The sequence below is a fragment of the Mobula birostris genome, chromosome 18 (genome assembly GCF_030028105.1).
Source record: "Mobula birostris isolate sMobBir1 chromosome 18, sMobBir1.hap1, whole genome shotgun sequence".
In the NCBI taxonomy this organism is placed as follows: domain Eukaryota; kingdom Metazoa; phylum Chordata; class Chondrichthyes; order Myliobatiformes; family Myliobatidae; genus Mobula; species Mobula birostris.
Genome location: NC_092387.1, coordinates 62,866,479 through 62,886,415, shown reverse-complemented (window position 1 = coordinate 62,886,415; position 19,937 = coordinate 62,866,479). Strand labels below are relative to the sequence as shown.

The window sequence follows — 19,937 nt, the reverse complement described above, 5'->3', positions numbered from 1 at the left end:
AAACAAATATTTTCAAAGAAATTTTGTAATTAAGCGGAAACCTGGTGGGTAATTAAATTTGGTGTATAAGGAGCAGTTAGGGTGATCACATGTTTCAGAAGGGAACTTTGATAACAAATTTACTTTGAACTTTGAACTTGCTTCATGTAATCAAAAGGTCCTAATAAATGTTAGGTTATTTTTTGGAAATTAGTGGCTGAGACCTATGTATTCAGGCACATGGATATTTTCCTACAAGCACTTTTTGTTTTCTGTTGTGTAAGATATAGTATGGAAGCCATTTCTAATCATCCAGGGTGCACATTATACATGTATGATATGCAGAATTATATTTGCAGGCCTTTTTCTTCCCTACAGGCAGTCTATACTTCATTCAAATTTCATGTTCCTTAATTACCATGCAAGTAGTTGCATTCAAGATCTTTGGATAGAATTAATGTCTACTTGGTTAAACCATTAATTAAAACATTTATCAACTGCAGTTTCAACTATAAATCAAATTACATATTGATCAGTTAATGAGGAGTTGAATTAATGTGCAACCAGCATGTAGAACTTAGGCAGCTTAATAAAGTCAATGTAATTGAAGTGTTTTTTTTTCAATGTATGGCAACTTAGTTCAGATAGTAGAAATATATAAAATATATTTATATATTAAATAAATAAGTATTGTGACACAGCCATATCTCAAGTCTTTGTTGTGAATAAGAGAATGGGAAAACATCACAGATTACAAGATGTTTGGATAAGCTGAAGGAAAAACACGAAGAGACTTTCATCAGTGCGTGGTGAGTGAGAACGATACATCCCATTTCACTGCTGTTGAGTCATCCATGGTGTTATTTGTTTTGTAATGATTATGAAGGAAAACTGATGTTTTTTACAGAGAGACCCTGCACCATAGCTGTTGAAGAAAGAGTTAGATTCTTATACCCCATGTGTTACCTTGTAAGTATAGTTTGTCAAAAATTTTGTAAGTCCATAAGACATAGAAACAGAATTAAGCCATTCGGCCTATTGTGTCTGCTCTATTATTCAATCATGGCTGATTTATTATTCCTCACAACCCCATTCTCCTGCCTTCTTTCCATAAACTTTGATGCTCTGACTACTCAAGAGCATATTGTCCTCCACTTTAAATATACCCAATGACATGGCCTCCACAGCTGTCCGTGACAATGAATTCCACATTTTCACCACCCTCTGGCTAAAGAAATTCCTCTTCATCTCTGTTCAAAACAGACGTCCTTCTATTCTGAGGCTACACCCTCTGGTCCTAGTCTTCTCCACTATGGGAAACATCCTCTCCACATCCACTCTATCTTGGCCTTCCAATATAGGTGGGGAGGAGAAGGCGGCAGCGCGACGCAGCGCGCGCGGCCACTCCAAAATGATACTGTATTTGTTAAGTAGGTACCGTGCACAATCCTGATTTGATGGAGACAGACGTAAGAAGCACAGAGGAACATCTGGAGAAACTTCTGAAATGCTTGCTTCGCTGCTGTTGCTACTGTGCGATCGAGAATCTCCGGAGGGGAAGGCCCCAGATCCTCAGCTTTACCTATTGCCTGTTGCTGGGGCCGGGATTGAAGTGTCCGGCAGAGATGGTGCTCGGTGCTCGATGTCGGAAGGCTGGTTGGAGGCTCGAATTTTTCAGATGGACTCAAGAGTCGGCTGTGGTCGGGTGCTTCCAGGGTACTGCATCAGCAAGTTTGCGGCGCTGGAGGTTCATGGCAGGAAGAGAGTTTCTCTTCCTTCTATTGTCTGCGTAAGATGATGGGACTTTCGAGAGACTTTGAGACTTTTTTCTACCGTGCCCATGGTCTGTTCTTTATCAGATTACGGTATTGCTTTGCACTGTTGTAACTATATGTTATAATTATGTGGTTTTTGTCAGTTTTTTTAGTCTTGGTTTATCTTGTGTTTCTGTGATATCATTCTGGAGGAACATTGTATCATTTCTTAATGCATGCATTACTAAATGACAATAAAAGAGAACTGCATGTCCTCATAATCTAATCTAATCTAATATTCAGTCGGTTTCAATGAGATCCCCCCTCATTCTTCTAAACTGAAGTGAGTACAGGCCCAGAACCATCAAATACTTCTCATACACTAACCCTTTTATTCCCAGGATCATCCTCAAAAACCTCCTCTAGACCTTTTCCAATACCAACACATCCTTTCTCAGATAAGAAGCCCAAAATTGCTCACAATACTGCAAGTGTGGTCACTCTCAAAATCTTCAGCAACTTTCCTAGCTTATATTCAGGAAGACAAGTTGCACAGCATTTGGAATGGTTCTCTGTTTCTTGACTATAACCTCCTCAATAAATATTCACAAATATCACGGAGATTATTTTCAAGTTGACTCACTTATTTTGTTTTATGGACAGAACTGCTATATAAAGTGAAATATCCAGAACTACTAGATTGAGATCTCTGGAAGGTGACCAATTTTAAGAAAGTTAGCTGCCATTGTTGGGAAATCATAACTTCACTCAACTCGATGATTATCCCAATCTGATACAATTTTCCTCATCAATGGGTGCTTTCTTATTATGTTTTATCCATGTGCATATCTTTTCAAAGTTACTAATCATCTCACACATTTTTTCAATGCAGTGCACTTGGTTTTACATCAACTTGTCTAACTTCTAGTAATTTCTTTCCCTTCCCTCCTTCTCTTTTTTTTTTCCATTCTCCATACTGGTTACTTTGTCATCACTCACTTCTCCTCACCTGCCCCATCACCTCCCTCTAGTTCCCTTTCTCCTACGGTCCACTGTGCTCTCCTACTAGATTCCTTTTTCTTCAGCCCCTTACCTTTTCCACCCATCTCCTTCCAGCTTCTCACTTCATCCCTCCTACCCTCCTCACTTGGTTTCACCTATCAACTGCCAGCTTGTACTCCTTCCCCATCTCCACCCCTTTCTTAATCTGGCTTCTGGCCCCTTCCTTTCCAGTTGTGATGAAGGGTCTTGCTGGAAACCGTTTGTTCCTCTCCATAAACACAGCCTGACCAGCTAAGCTCCTCCAGTATGTTGTGGGTATCAGTGTTAGGAACAGCTTTTACAGCCTGTCACCAATTGCACTTGAACTCAGTTGCTTGCAGGGTCATTGTTGAGACAGTTAAAAGACAAGTACTCTTCTGGAGCGCTGGAATCATATTTGGCCACATTTGCTTCTCCGAAGACTAGGACTGAGGTTTTACCACCTTAACATTATTTTCTGGTCACTCTATTTTCTTCTGAAAAGTACTTAATTAATTTTAAATCCTCGACAATTTAGGAACTTATGTCACTGAATCTTTAGCCCATGGCTTTGGATTACTGGCTTGGCAACATCACCATCAATCCCCTGTATCTGATTCCTGCGGCCAAGTGGACCTTTTCAGATACGCACTTCAGTATTTAGTTCAGCCCACCGTGTCCATGCCATCCCTCTTTATTACTGATTGTCAATATTTGGCATTACTCAGTTGTATGATTGCAGGACATGTCCAAGCAATGCTAAATCAAGACCTCTTGATGATTGCTTCCTTTTTATTTTGCTCTGATTATTTCAGAGCTGAAGAAATAAATGTTATGGTGGATAATCTTTTCCAGAAGACATTAATACATGATTTAAGCATTACACAGTCTAAACACACATATCTTTTAATGCATTGGATAAAAATGATACAGCAAATTTCAGATATATATACTATGGGCAGCTTTGCCCTGCTAGGTATCTTCCAACTCTACGTATTAAAGCTCAATATGTAATTGACATTAATTATATATATCACACTAAATTAGTTTTGGAATGACTTCTTTTTCAAATCTGGATATTTTCTAATTAATTTAAACATATTTCACAAAGATGGCTCTAATTTGATTTCGTGCTGATTTCTCTATGTACCATAGATAGGACTTTAGTGCCTTCTTTGACCTACCTTACCTGACTGTCTGTTCAATAGTTACGTCAAAAGAGATTACTGTTAATGTGATTAAAGTTAATCTCAAATTCTTGATCCACACACTTTCAGTTGGTAACCAATGCCTTGCCTACGATTAAGTAAATATGGGCATGAAGTGGAATGTTTTCTGTCTTTTCCTCATCTGTTGTACTGAACGGACAATTGCATCCTGCGTAATAGAGTGTTCCTGCAGAAATGAGAGCTTTGGAAGGTAAGAATGAGATCTGTTCATTTATACATTGTATTTCTGATACATACAGTACACTGTGAAATACATGTATACAAGCTATGAGCTCGATTAACGCAAACCATGTTTGAATTATATATAACATTGATATTTACAATGCAGTATGTATTTGTAACTGCATTAAACATCTGTCACAAAGACTATGTTTTATGTTTCAGGAGTCTGATTTGTGTGACTTCAGCTCTGGGAAGAATACCAAAGGATGTCCCATCCGATGTTAAGAAAATCAGGATAGAAAATTCTCACTTAGCTGAATTGCCCCAGGGTGCATTCTCCACAGCCCTTGACTTGGAATACCTGTGGCTGAATTTTAATGGAATTACAGTAATGCACACAAGATGCATGCAGGGCCTGAGCAAACTATCCGAGTTGCGTCTACAAGGGAATAAACTGCATTCAGTACCATGGACAGCGTTCCAGGACAGTCCGGCTTTGAAAATCTTGGATTTGAAGCACAATAGACTTGATGCTCTTCCAGAATATGCGCTGGGGTACCTTACCAACTTGACTTATTTGGATCTATCCTTCAATAGGCTAACAGTGGTTTCTGGAGATGTGTTCTTAAACTGGCCAGTCTATCTGAGAACACGGCAGCATGATGACCCGGGAGATGGGGTCTCCAATGTTGTCCTAGCTCTCCATGATAATCCATGGTTCTGTGATTGTCGTCTTGAAGGTCTCATAGATTTCTTCAAATCCGTGAGCCGCCCTATTATTCTGATGAATTCTTACCTAACCTGTTCAGGACCTGATTCCAGGGCGGGGAGCTTTTTCTACGACGTGGAACTAAAGAGTTGTTTTAAAGCATTAGTCATCTCTGAAAACACAAACATTAGTGTTCCACTTGGACAGAAAGTACATCTATCCTGTACAGCTAAAGGAAATCCTACTCCTACAGTGTGGTGGACAAATGGTGTGAAGATCATTCGGAAATTTAACGGTATGTTATAGAGCTGCACAGCACAGGAAAGAGCTCTTTGGCCCACCATGTTCATCCTGACCCTTTCACCCATTGACTCTCATCCTATTTGCTCATATTAGGACTTTATCCTTTCTTTCATGCCTATTTAAATATGTCTAAGTGCTACTTAAATGTAATAAATGTCTCTGATTCCATCACCGCCACTGTTTTTGTGTTCCAAATAATAAACCGTATCCCTAACTCTCACCTTAAATCTATGCCTTCTTGTTTTGATTCCCCTACAAAAGGAAAAAGATTTGGACCACTTACCTTATCTACACCTCTCATTATTTTATGTACACCTTCATTTCAGGGAAAACAAGTCCAGATTATCCAATTTGCCCATTATTAAAGTACTCCAATCTGGGCAACATCCTGGTGAACCTCCACTGCACTCTCTCCATTGCAATCATGTTCTTCCTAGAGTGTGGCAATAGCATTCCACACAATACTTCAAGTGTGGCCTAACTTGTGTTTTGTATTCTCAACATAATGTCTCAACTCTGTTATTGTATGCCCTGACCTATGAAGGCAAACCTGACATCTGCTTCTTCACCTCATATTTTGTGTTGCCACTTCCAACTTGGTGTCTCTGTTCATTAACATTCCCTACAATTTGCTGCATAAGTCCTATCCCAGTTTGATCTTTCAAAATCACCTCTCACCTGTCTAGATTAAATTCCACCTGCCAATGCTCCAACAGATCAATACCCTACAGTTTCCTTCGACAGTTGTCTTCATTACCCACAACACAACTAATCTTCATGTCATCCACAAATTCATTAATTGTTCCTCCTAGACTGGTATGGCATATAAGTTATTATCCCTCTGAAAGTTCTACTTCTTCTCCAAATGTGGTCTGGCCAATGCCTTATAAAGCTTGGCATCCTTGCTTTTATATTCTAATCCCCTTGAGACAAATGCTAACATTCCCTTTTCCTTCCTAACTACTGACACTAGGTGGTGGGCTGGGGATATGTCTCTACCAAAGGAGGTTTAATGCACTCCTTCACTCTGTTACCCTGCAGATCACCCTTAGGCAAGGTGTAGCACCTACTTATCCCCACCCCCAGCCCCCCATCAGGGTCATGTGAAGCCATGGGAGAAAGTGGTGGATGGTCATATGAGCAGCAGGTGCATATCATGTACACTAATGAAAATTTAGCCAAGAACAATCAAGATCATTGACTATGATTGCCTATGTCACAGGACACTCTATATAATGGTGATGACTACTGACTCAACCTGCAAGTTAACCTTTAGGGAATTCTGCACAAGGACTCACAAGTCCCTTTGCACCTCTGATTTCTGAATTTGTTCCTTATTTAGAAAATTATCTATGCCTTTATTATTTTGGTCAAAACCAATCATCAAGACATTTTAGGGTTTCACCTGAAACATCAACTATTCCTTCTCCCCAGTTGAAAACACAGGCTTTCTTTTAGACATTTATGTAACACCAGTGGGGCTACATTTATTGTCTTATCTGTAGTTACTCATAAGTTTTAAAACAATAGATTTGCTTTAGCATCACTGAAAAGAGGGTAAGTAAATGCATTTTATAAATATATGAAAAGATTATAAATATCTTTTATAATGAAGTTGATTTGAACAATTATGTCCCAGTACAAATTTATATTTCAATTTTATTTTTCTATGTGACATCTTTCTACCCTGAAGAGCATTGAAATACGAACTATCTTGAGGTTGTTGTTCTATCAGGTGACAACCTTGCCATTTCTTTAGCATTTGCCTGTTTTTTAAGAGGCCAATTTCTAGCTTGACATGGATGGAAAGCATGCAAGGTGCCAGACAATTTTGAAATCCGGCACTACTCCCCTCGAAGTCTGGTAGTGGATTCCACTACACCACCGGCCAGCAATCTCAAGATACAGCGGTTTGAAATTCACTTGTGTGTTCGGTCCGCGCCGACCTAAAGGTTGAAATTCTCCACTCTTACAATGAATGCAATTTTTCCAGGGGACTGTCTCCTGCCTTGGACAGGAATGAAGTCATGGGAGGGACAGGGTACGTTTTAAATTAGTGAAGGAATACTTCACTAATTACAACTGTCATGCAACATAACGTAATTCCTAAAAGATGTGTGTGATATACACCCTGAACTAAAGTAGGTCCTGATTGGGAATTGAGGCCATAAGACCATATAGAAGCAGAATTTAAAACACAAAAGATTCTGCAGACACTGGAAATCCAGATCAACACATGAAATGCTGGAGGACCTCACAGATGGTGCCTGACCTCCTGAGGTCCCTCAGCGTTGTGTGTGGGGCAGAAATTAGGCTATTTGGCCCATTGGATCTGCTCCAGCATTCAATCATGGCTGATTAAAGGAAAGACTGCTGGCTTCTCTTTCAGGGAAGCAGTTACATTGGAGTTTAATGAAATGGAGAGGGACTGGCCATACTGATCATCTTGATGATTGTGTGAAGTCAGTTGCTTGCTACTACCAACTTTACCTTAGTGCTTAGGGTAGGGATTCAAGCAAACCTTGTACAAAAACTAATGTGAATATTTTCCATTATTACACTATTACTTAACAAATTATTTGCATTAATTACAGTAACACTCACAAATATTGATGAAGAAACTGTGAAATCCGAGCTGGTCATTCCATCAGCGCAGGGCGCAGACAAAGGAAACTACAGCTGCATTGCTGCTAATTACCTCGGAAACTCATCTGTGCAGATCCTGGTGAAAGTTCTGACTTCAATAACTTTTCCCACCCCCTCTTCCTTGCCCCCATCACCCTCCTCCGAGGAGAATGTTTACATAGATCTCAGGATTGCAAAGCAGACGGTATATGGGATAACCCTTCAGTGGCATGCAGTAACACAGAAACCTGATGAGACTTCGTACACCCTACACTTTGGGAAGTTTGAAGATTCTAAAAGGGAGAAGATTTACATAGGGCCGGGGGTGAATACTTACTCAGTGAATGATCTGTTTCCAGCAACCAAGTACAAAGTGTGTGTGACGCTAAGGAACCAATCCCCAAAGAGAGGTCAGTGCATTGTGTTTGTTACGGGCACCGATATCAGTGAAATGGAACAGCGGGAGAAGCTTATCCACATCATCGTCATTGTCTGCGCCATGGTTCTGGCGGTCCCGGCCGGAATGTACGCGTGCACCACTGACACTCATTTCAGCTGCTTTGACAAATGCACCAACGCTTGCCGGCGGCAAAGACGCAGCGGCCGGACGCTGAGGAAAGGGGCGCCGAACGTCACCTTCGACAGCTTGCAGACAGGGAGCGATGCTGAGCTCTGCAACAGAGAGTCCAAGGAGGACAGGAAGAGACATAAAAAGTCAGACGATAAAGCCCACAAGACCAAAACGGATGTTAAGAACAGTGATGAATTGTATTAGATAATCTTTAAAGTTCAAAGTAAATATATTATCAAAGTGCGAACGTATATGTCACCACATACTACCTTGTGCTTCACTTTGTTGATGGCGTTTACAGGCAAAAATAAAGAAATACAATAGAATTTATGAAAAACTATACATCAACAAAGACTGACTTTGCAAAAGAAGGCAAATCGTATAAATAATTAAAAAGTAAATAAATAATACAGAATAATACTAGAATCCGATCATTAAACAAAACTTATTAAATGCTTAGGGGATATTTTCTGTTTAGTGCTTAAAGACCAGTGAATATTTCACTGCTGCTGACAATATGGGGCAGTTAGTGGGGTCTGTGTTATTACCACTTACAGTCACTCATGGAGTATTAAAATTGAATCCCTGTTGATTTTCTGGAAATTGCAGCTAGGGACTTAAAACAAGTGTGTTCAGGTGAAGTGACTTTGGAGGGTGGGGTGACAAGAGTGTGCAGACATAACACAAACCCCACTTTAACGATTTGTATATTATATTTTGATGTGATTTTATTCCAATAACCATAATAGAATCAATGAAAGACCTCACCAAAAGGGCGGACAACCAGTGTGCAAAAGACAACAAACTGCAAATACAAAACAAAAAGGAAAAAAAAGAAATAATTTGAATAGTAATAATAAATAAGTAAGCAATAAATATTGAGAACATGAGATGAAGAGTCCTTGAAAATGAGTCCAGAGGTTTCAGGAATAATTCAGTGATGGGGCAAGTGAAGTTGAATGAAGTTATCCCCTCTGGTTCAGGAGCCTGATGGTTGAGGAGAGATTACTGTTCCTGAACCTGGTGGTGTATTGTGTGAATTGTAATGTGCCTCCTTCCTTTCCAGTCCTGATGAAAGGTCTTGGCTTAAAACATCAACTGTTTATTCCCCTCCATAGATGCTGCCTGACCTGCTGGGTTTCTCCAGCATTCTGTTGCTCCAAATTTTCTACATCTACAGAATATCTCATGTCCCTGTTGTGATGTTGCATGCTTATTTGAGCAGGTTAAATGTTAAGTGTGGACATAGACATTCAGGCATTCAATTTATTGATAACGAAAACCAATTTCCCTCAGGATCAATAAAGTATGACTATGACTATGACTATGACTATGACTAGGATGGAATGAACTTTGTCACCTATAGATGTATTATTATCTTTCGGCCATAAATACATGGGTGAAGTTTTTCTTGCATCCAAGGTCTTGAATTATTAATACAGAAGTGTGTTCAAAGAGCTAGGCAATTTATATTAAGTTAATTAAGTAATCTGGAATTGAAAAAAGTTATGTCCACATAACTCTTATCAGATTGTCATTAAAACCCATCTGGTTCACTAATGCCTTCCATCCTTATTAGGCTCTAGACTCATTAATGTGATTGATTCTGAAGGGTGGGAGAAACAGCTTCAAAATAATTTGGGATGGACAATTAAAATGGACTGTCCAATGAAGCCTATTGTTTTATGACAAAGGATTAACCTTTTCTCTGACACTGAATCTTGTTAATATTACTTTGGTGCCAATAAGTGCTGCCTAAAGAAATTTTCCTTCAAAATACAAATTTTACATTTCCTGTTCAATGATAGTGCCAAAAACAATCAGATGTAGCAGATACAAAATCCTGAAGGAATTCAGCAAGTCAGGCAGCATCTATGAAAGGGAATAAATGGTCAACATTTTGGGCTGAGACCCTTCATCAGGAGTCAATCAGTTGTAATGTAAAATAATTAACAAATAATGGTTTGTGTTTGTAAACTAAAATTAATAAAAATAAATTAATAGATGCAAATAAGTGAGTTAAATTTAAATTAGCATATAAAAAAAGATTATTACAGTACTTTTTGAATAGAACTGTTTTATTTACAGCGTGACTGTATGATTTTTAATTTGATCAAACCAATCCTAGGAATTTAATCAATCTTAGGTATAAAAAGGAAAACTAACTATTCTAAACATTGTAGCTCACATATTAATAAGAGGTTTATGTCATATTAAGACTCAGCAGCTACCATAACCAAGGACAGAAACCCAGACCAAATGTCTGAAGCATGCCGCACGGAGCTTTAATCCAGCTATAGCCTAGATTTTAGCTGGATCAATGAGATGACACTTTATAAGCAGCTTTTGTGTCCTTTGCTCTCAATATGCTCCTCTTACATAAAATTTTCATCTTCCATTTGATAGAAATTGATTTTTAGCTAGACTGCACTTGCTCTGTACTTTTTGTTTTGAGATATGAGCATTACTGACATGACCGGCATCTACTCACCTTGAAAAGGAGATGCCATTAGCCACCTTACTGAATAACTGCAGTCCTTCTGGTAAAGTTACTCCACAATGAGGTTAGGAAGAGAGTTCCAGGATTTACGAAAGGATGTCAAAATATTTCCAGATCAACGTTGTGCATAACTTTTAGGGGAAGCTGCTAGAGGATGTTCTGATGTGTTTGTTGCCCCTGTTCTTATGAGGGGAGATGTCACAGGTTTGGGAGAATTGTGCTATCAGATTAGCTGAGATGGTAACTATAGTGCATTTTGTAGGTGGTATACACTGCAACGATTGCACAAGAGGGGTGGGAGGATACGAATATCTTGGATGCAGATGGGGTACCAATTAAGTTGGCTATTATGGCTTAGAGCTTCTTGAGAATTGTTGCATCTACAAATGGGCATATTCCATAACTCTCCTGACTTGGCTTTGGAATGCCAGCTGTTGAGTCTGTTATTAAATTCTGACCTCCTAGAGTATCTGTTATAGCTGTCCTGATGAAGGGTCTCCGCCTGAAATGTCAACTATTAATTTTCCTCCATAGATGCTGGCTGACTCGTTGAGTTCCTCCAGCACTTTGTGTGTGTTGCTCAAGAATCAGAATCAGGTTTAATATCACTGACATATTTCATGAAATTTGTTGCCTTGCAACAGAATTATAGTACAGTGCAATAAAATAATATTATATATTATTGTGGATAATGAAGTAGGTTTTCAAAGCTTGCAGAGAGATTTAGGCCAGTTAGAAGAGAGGAGTGTGGGCTGAAAGATGGCAGATGGAGTTTAATGCTCATAAATGTGAGGTGCTACATTTTGGTAGGACTAATCAAAATAGGACATACATGGTAAATGGTAGGGTATTGAAGAATGCAGTAGAACAGAGGGATCTAGGAATAATGGTGCATAGTTCCCTGAAGGTGGAATCTCATGTGGATAGGGTGGTGAAGAAAGCTTTTGGTATGCTGGCCCTTATAAATCAGAGCATTGAGTATAGGAGTTGGGATGTAATGTTAAAATTGTACAAGGCATTGGCCAAATTTGGAGTATTGTGTACAGTTCTGGTCACCGAATTATAGGAAAGATATCAACAAAATAGAGAGAGTACAGAGAAGATTTACTAGAATGTTACCTGGGTTTCATCACCTAAGTTACAGAGAAAGGTTGAACAAGTTGTGTCTTTATTCTTTGGAGCATAGAAGGTTGAGGGGGGACTTGATAGAGGTATTTAAAATTATGAGGGGGATAGATAGAGTTGACGTGGATAGGCTTTTTCCATTGAGAGTAGGGGAGATTCAAACAAGAGGACATGAGTTGAGAGCTAAAGGGCAAAAGTTTAGGGGTAACATGAGGGGGAGATTCTTTACTCAGAGAGTGGTAGCTGTGTGGAACGAACTTTCAGCATAAGTGGTTGAGGGAGGTTCGATATTGTCATTTAAAGTTAAATTGGATAGCTATATGGACAGGAAAGGAATGGAGGGTTATGGGCTGAGTGCAGGTCAGTGGGACTAGGTGAGAGTAAGCGTTCGGCACGGACTAGAAGGGCCAAGATGGCCTGTTTCTGTGCTGTAATTATTATATGGTTAAATATAATAATAATAAATTAAAATGAGACTTCCAGCATCTGCAGAGTTTCTTATGACTTATATAGCTAGTCCAAGTGAATTTCTGGTCAATGGTGACTGTCTAACATATTAAGAGTGGGTGATTTGCTGATGGGAATGGATTTAATTTAAAGGGTCATGGTTGGAGTCCCTCTTGTCGGAAATAGCCTTTGCCTGGTTCTTTCGGAGTGCAAAAATTATTGCTGCATTTGATCCTCAGTTATCTAGTTCTTGCTGTGTGCAGGCGATATCTTCAATAAGCAGTTGTGAACGAAACAGCGTATGCAATTTAGAAATAGGTTTTAAAAGTGGGTTCCCTTCTGCTGCAATAGATGGAGTTAATCTTCAGAATGTTAACTGGAAGTTAATCTGTTCTTGTTGGTCTAAAAACAGTTCAGATTAATGGAATAAAAGCCTCTTTTTCTGGCTGGTCATAATGGTCTGAAATGAATGTAGTATAGCTGTCTCACCTTATTCAAGTTACTATGAAACAATGGCATAAATCTGCTGGTATCCTGATATAACTTGGCCTTTGCTAGAAATAATAGATGATTATTTTGGTGCAATTATGCTTATCAATTAATAGATGGTTGAACAGGGTGGTTAGGAAGATGTTTGTAATGGGGGATCAATTTCCTCCCATAATTATCATGTGAACTTCCATACTTCAAAATCAGAACAATGGGTCCAAATTCAAGGGAGTCTTTATTGTGCATGTCTTAGTGAATGGTGCTAATGATGATATTTAGAGTTATAGAATTCTCCTGTGCTGATACAGGATTTTTTGCACAACCAATTCACACTGACCAGGGTGCCTCTCTGGGCTATTTCCATCTGCCTACATTTGGCCCCAGCTTCCTCTAAACTTTTCTTATCCATAAATCTGTCCAATGCTGTATTTAAGAGAGGATGATTTGCTGATGGGAGTGAACTTAATTTAAAGAGTAGTGGTTGGATGCTCTCTTGTTGGAGATGGCTATTGCCTGATCCTTTTGGAGTGCAAAAAACCTGTTAAATATTGCAATTGTACCCATCACTACCACCTCCCCTGACACTTCCTCTGTGTTCAAAATCTTTCCCCTCTGGTCCCCTTTCATTCTTTCCTCTCTCACCTTAAACCCACAGTTTATATAAAATCCTCGAAACTCTCTACTTTAGGCTCCTATACCCTGGGAAAAAGACTGTAACCATCCACCTTATCTAAGCCTATCATGATTTTATCAACATTTATAAGGTCACCCCTCAGCCTTCTTTGCTCCAAGAAAAGTGTCCCAGCCTTTGAAATCTTATAATTCAAGCACTCCAGTCCTGTGACATCCTTGTGAATCTTTTCTGCAATCACATCGTTCTTGTTTTGTGACCAGAACTGTAGAAAATATTGGAGGTCCGGTCTCCCCATCGTCCGAAGGAGTTGTAACATGATGTCCCAACTCTTGTACCATTCAGAGCCCCAAAACAGTGAGGCAACATTTCATCTGTGAATCTGCTGGGGTCGTCTATTGTGTCTGGTGCTCCCAATGAGGAGTCCTTTACTTTGGTGAGACCTGTCGTAAATTGCAGGAGTGCTTCATCAAGCACCTCCACTCCATGCACCACAGCAGAACTTCCTGATGACCAAACATTTTAATTCTGATTTCCATTTTCGTTCTGACATGTTGATGCATGGCCTCCTCTTATTGCAAGGTGAGGCCACCCTCAGGGTGAAGGAGCAACACCTTATATTCCATCTGGGTAGCCTCCAACCTGATGGCATGAATTTCAATTTCTACTACCGGTAAAAAAAGGTTCCTACCCCTCCATTCTTCGTCTATTCCCTACTTTGGCTTTTACCTCTTCTCACCTGCCTATTGCCTCCCCCGGTGCCCTTTCACCTTTCTCCTATGTACCCCCCTCCTCTCCTATCAGATTCCTCCCACTCCACCCCTTTACTTTTCCCACGCACCTGGCTTCACCTATCACCTTCCAGCTAACCTCCTTCCCCTCCCGCCACCTTTATATTCTGGCATATTCCCCCTTCCTTTTCAGTCCTTAAGGAGGTTCATAACATTGACTGTTTACTCATTTCCACTGATGACGCCTGACCCGCTGAGTTCCTCCAGTATTTTGTGTGTGTTGCCTTATACTCTTTATCCTGTCTGATGAAGACAAGTGTGCCTTCTTCACCACCCAATCTACCAGTGCTGCCATTTTCAGGAAACTATCCACTTGTACCCCCAGGCCTTTCTCTTCTGCAACATCCTGCCAATTACTGTGTAATTTCTTCCCTAGTGTAATTGCCCAAAATGCATCACTTTGCACTTGCCTGAATTAAAGTTCATCTGCATTGCTTCGTCCATTCACACTAGATCTAGATCATGTTTAACCTTAGATGACCCTTTTCACTGCCCACTACACCACCAACTTTGGTGTCACCTGCAAACTTACTAATCATTGCACCAATTGTCTCATCCAAAACAATACATATATATAATGAACAATAAGGGCCCAGAACTGATCCCTGTGGCCCACCACTGATCACAGGCCTCCAAGATGGAGAACAACTCTTCACCAACTATGTCTGACTCCTTTCAACAAGCCAATTTTGTTTCATTTGGGTAGCTTACCATGGGTCTCCTGTGATCTCACATTCCAGATCAGTCTTCCATGTGGAACTGTATTAAAAACCTTACCAGAGGTCACTTAGGCAGTGTCTACAGTCCTGCCCTCACCAAACCTCCTGCTCAGCTCTTCAAAAGACTTAATTAGATACAGGTAAATCCTGTCTCTCGGAATCCATTCCAAGAACTTACCTGCTCACCAACCTATATTTCCCTGGATTGTCCTTGCAGCCACTCTTAAGTAAAGGTATATTGGCCATCCTCCAGTATGCCAGAACTTCACCTGTAGGTAAGGAAGGGAGCCAAGAGTCCTAGTGCAGGATTCCCAAAAAGTTAACTTGCAAGTTGCGTCAGAAGTGGGGAAGGCAAATGCAACGTTCGCATTCATTTTGAGAGGACTGGAATATAAAAGCAAGGATGTGCTGCTGAGGCTTTATAAGGCACTGGTCAGACCACGCTTGGACTACTGTGAGCACTTTTGGCCTCCTTATCTAAGGAAGGACGTGGTAGCCTTTGAGAAGGTCCAGAGGAGGTTCATAAGAATGATCCCAAGATTGAAAGAGCTCATGTTTGATGGCTCTGGCCCTCAAACTCGCTGGAATATAGAAGAATGAAGGAAGAACTCATTGAAACCTATCAAATATTGAAAGGCCTAAATATAGTGGAGATGGAAAGGATGTTTCCAATAGTGGGGAGGACGAGGACCTGAGGGCACAGCCTTTAGAGCAAAAATAAGGAGCAATGTCTTTAGCTAGAGGGTGATGAATCTATGGAATCCATTGCCACAGAGAGCTGTGGAGGCCGTCACTGGGTATATTTAAAGTAGAGGTTGATAGGTTCTTGATTTGTAAAGGTGTCAAATGTTAAGGGGAGAAAGCAGGAGAATGGGGTTGAGAGGGATTATAGTTCAGACATGATGGAATAAACAGAGCAGAATCTATCGGCCAAATGGCTCAATTCTGCTCCTATACTTATGTTTTTATGGTCAAATTTCTTCCTCTGCTTCCCACAATAAAGTCAATAATTATTAAAACTTATACAGTTCAAATGAAAAATTTTTAATTAACCCAATTTCAGATTTTCTCAAATAGGTTAACACAAACCATGCATTTCACTGTACATTTCAATTTACCTGTGATAAATAAATGAATCTGAAACTACAGTATTTATTTTAAAATATGTGAGTTAAATACAATATAATGGTGGCGGGGTGGAGATATGTCTCTACCAAAGGAAGTATAAGGTGCTCCTTCCCCCTGCTGGCCTGTAGGTCACCCTTGGGTAAGGTGTAGCACCTGCTTAGCCCCACCCACCCCCCCACCAGGTCAGGGTCACTTGAAGTCATGGGAGCAGATGGTGCACATCACAAGTCCTGGTTATGCGACCACCCTGATGTGAGGTAGACAGTCTCTGAGGAGTATTGATAATGGCTGGGGTCACCCGTCTCGTAAAGACACTGCCCAGAAGAAGGCAGGGGCAAACTCCTCCTGTAGGAAATTTGCCAAGAACAATCATGGTCATGGAAAGACTTTATTATTCGTTATGTTATAGAAGCATAGAAACATAGAAAATAGGTGCAGGAGTAGGCCATTCAGCCCTTCGAGCCTGCACCGCCATTTATTATGGTCATGGCTGATCACCCAACTCAGAACCCTGCACCAGCCTTCCCTCCATACCCCCTGATCCCCATAGCCACAAGGGCCATATCTAACTCCCTCTTAAATATAGCCAATGAACTGGCCTCAACTGTTTCCTGTGGCAGAGAATTCCACAGATTCACCACTCCCTGTGTGAAGAAGTTTTTCCTAATCTCAGTCCTAAAAGGCTTCCCCCTTATCCTCAAACTGTGACCCCTCGTTCTGGACTTCCCCAACATCGGGAACAATCTTCCTGCATCTAGCCTGTCCAATCCCTTTAGGATTTTATACGTTTCAATCAGATCCCCCCTCAATCTTCTAAATTCCAATGAGTACAAGCCTAGTTCATCCAGTCTTTCTTCATATGAAAGTCCTGCCATCCCAGGAATCAATCTGGTGAACCTTCTTTGTACTCCCTCTATGGCAAGAATGTCTTTCCTCAGATTAGGGGATCAAAACTGCACACAATACTCCAGGTGTGATCTCACCAAGGCCTTGTACAACTGCAGTAGTACCTCCCTGCTCCTATACTCGAATCCTCTCGCTATAAATGCCAGCATACCATTCGCCTTTTTCACCGCCTGTTGTACCTGCATGCCCACTTTCAATGACTGGTGTATAATCACACCCAGGTCTCGTTGCACCTCCCCTTTTCCTAATCGGCCACCATTCAGATAATAATCTGTTTTCCTATTTTTGCCACCAAAGTGGATAACTTCACATTTATCCACATTAAATTGCATCTGCCATGAATTTGCCCACTCACCCAACCTATCCAAGCCACCCTGCATCCTCTTAGCATCCTCCTCACAGCTAACACTGCCGCCCAGCTTCGTGTCATCCGCAGACTTGGAGATGCTGCATTTAATTCCCTCATCCAAGTCATTAATATATATTGTAAACAACTGGGGTCCCAGCACTGAGCCTTGCGGTACCCCACTAGTCACTGCCTGCCATTCTGAAAAGGTCACGTTTATTCCCACTCTTTGCTTCCTGTCTGCTAACCAATTCTCTATCCACATCAATACCTTACCCCCAATACCGTGTGCTTTAAGTTTGCACACTAATCTCCTGTGTGGGACCTTGTCAAAAGCCTTTTGAAAATCCAAATATATCACATCCACTGGTTCTCCCCTATCCACTCTACTAGTTACATCCTCAAAAAATTCTATGAGATTCATCAGACATGATTTTCCTTTCATAAATCCATGCTGACTTTGTCCGATGATTTCACTGTTTTCCAAATGTGCTGTTATCATATCTTTGATAACTGACTCCAGCAGTTTCCCCACCACCGACGTTAGGCTAATCGGTCTATAATTTCCCAGTTTCTCTCTCCCTCCTTTTTTAAAAAGTGGGGTTACATTAGCCACCCTCCAATCCTCAGGAGCTAGTCCAGAATCTAATGAGTTTTGAAAAATTATCACTAATGCATCCATTATTTCTTGGGCTACTTCCTTAAGCACTCTGGGATGCAGACCATCTGGCCCTGGGGATTTATCTGCCTTTAATCCCTTCAATTTACCTAACACCACTTCCCTACTAACATGTATTTCGCTCAGTTCCTCCATCTCACTGGACCCTCTGTCCCCTACTATTTCCGGAAGATTATTTATGTCCTCCTTAGTGAAGACAGAACCAAAGTAATTATTCAATTGGTCTGCCATGTCCTTGCTCCCCATAATCAATTCACCTGTTTCTGTCTGTAGGGGACCTACATTTGTCTTTACCAGTCTTTTCCTTTTTACATATCTATAAAAGCTTTTATAGTCAGTTTTTATGTTCCCTGCCAGTTTTCTCTCATAATCTTTTTTCCCCTTCCTAATTAAGCCCTTTTCCCTTCTCTGCTGAACTCTGAATTTCGCCCAGTCCTCAGGTGAGCCACTTTTTCTGGCTAATTTGTATGCTTCTTCTTTGGAATTGATACTATCCCTAATTTCTCTTGTCAGCCATGGGTGCACTACCTTCCTTGATTTATTCTTTTGCCAAACTGGGATGAACAACTGTTGTAGTTCATTCATGCAATCTTTAAATGCTTGCCATTGCATATCCACCGTCAATCCTTTAAGTGTCATTTCCAGTCTATCTTAGCTAATTCACATCTCATACCTTCAAAGTTACCCCTCTTTAAGTTCAGAACCTTTGTTTCTGAATTAACTATATCACTCTCCATCTTAATGAAGAATTCCACCATATTATGGTCACTCTTACCCAAGGGGCCTCTCATGACAAGATTGCTAATTAACCCTTCCTCATTGCTCAAAACTCAGTCTAGAATAGCCTGCTCTCTAGTTGGTTCCTCAACATGTTGGTTCAAAAAACCATCCCTCATACATTCCAAGAAATCCTCTTCCTCAGCACCTTTACCAACTTGCTTCATCTAATCTACACGTAGATTGAAGTCACCCATTATAACTGCTGTTCCTTTATTGCACACATTTCTAATTTCCTGTTTAATACCATCTCCGACCTCACTACTACTGTTAGGTGGCCTGTACACAACTCCCACCAGCATTTTCTGCCCCTTAGTGTTATGCAGCTCTACCCATATTGATTCCACATCTTCCCGGCTTATGTCCTTCCTTTCTATTGCGTTAATCTTATCTTTAACCAGCAACGCTACCCCACCTCCTTTTCTTTCATGTCTATCCCTCCTGAATATTGAATATCCCTGAACGTCGAGCTCCCATCCTTGGTCACCCTGGAGCCATGTCTCTGTTATCCCAACTATATCATAATCATTAATAACAATCTGCACTTTCAATTCATCCACCTTGTTACGAAAGCTCCTTGCATTGACACACAAAGCCTTCAGGCGCTCTTTTACAACTCCCTTAGCCCTTATACAATTATGCTGAAAAGTGGCCCTTTTTGATGCTTGCCCTGGATTTGTCAGCCTGCCACTTTTACTTTTCTCCTTATTACTTTTTGCTTCTACCCTCTGTCTCTCTGCACTGGTTCCCATCCCCCTGTTGTGAACTAACCTCCTCTCACCTAGCCTCTTTAATTTGATTCCCGCTCCCCAACCATTCTAGTTTAAAGTCACCTCAGTAGCCCTCGCTAATCTCCCTGCCAGGATATTGGTCCCCCTAGGATTCAAGTGTAACCCGTCCTTTTTGTACAGGTCACGCCTGCGCCAAAAGAGGTCCCAATGATCCAAAAACTTGAATCCCTGCCTCCTGCTCCAATCCCTCAGCCACGTATTTATCCTCCACCTCATCGCATTCCTACTCTCACTGTCGCGTGGCACAGGCAGTAAT

The 19,937-nt window shown here is 40.7% G+C and overlaps 1 protein-coding gene across 1 annotated transcript; it reads left to right on the top strand.

Annotated features, from left to right (window-relative positions):
* Positions 1–4,065: 4,065 nt before the first annotated feature.
* On the top strand, positions 4,066–8,556 carry lrit2 (leucine-rich repeat, immunoglobulin-like and transmembrane domains 2). The gene is made up of 3 exons (XM_072282080.1): positions 4,066–4,172; positions 4,367–5,148; positions 7,751–8,556. Exons 1-3 carry the CDS (start codon positions 4,066–4,068, stop codon positions 8,554–8,556), a joined length of 1,695 nt encoding a protein of 564 aa, XP_072138181.1.
* The last annotated feature ends 11,381 nt before the right edge of the window (positions 8,557–19,937 follow it).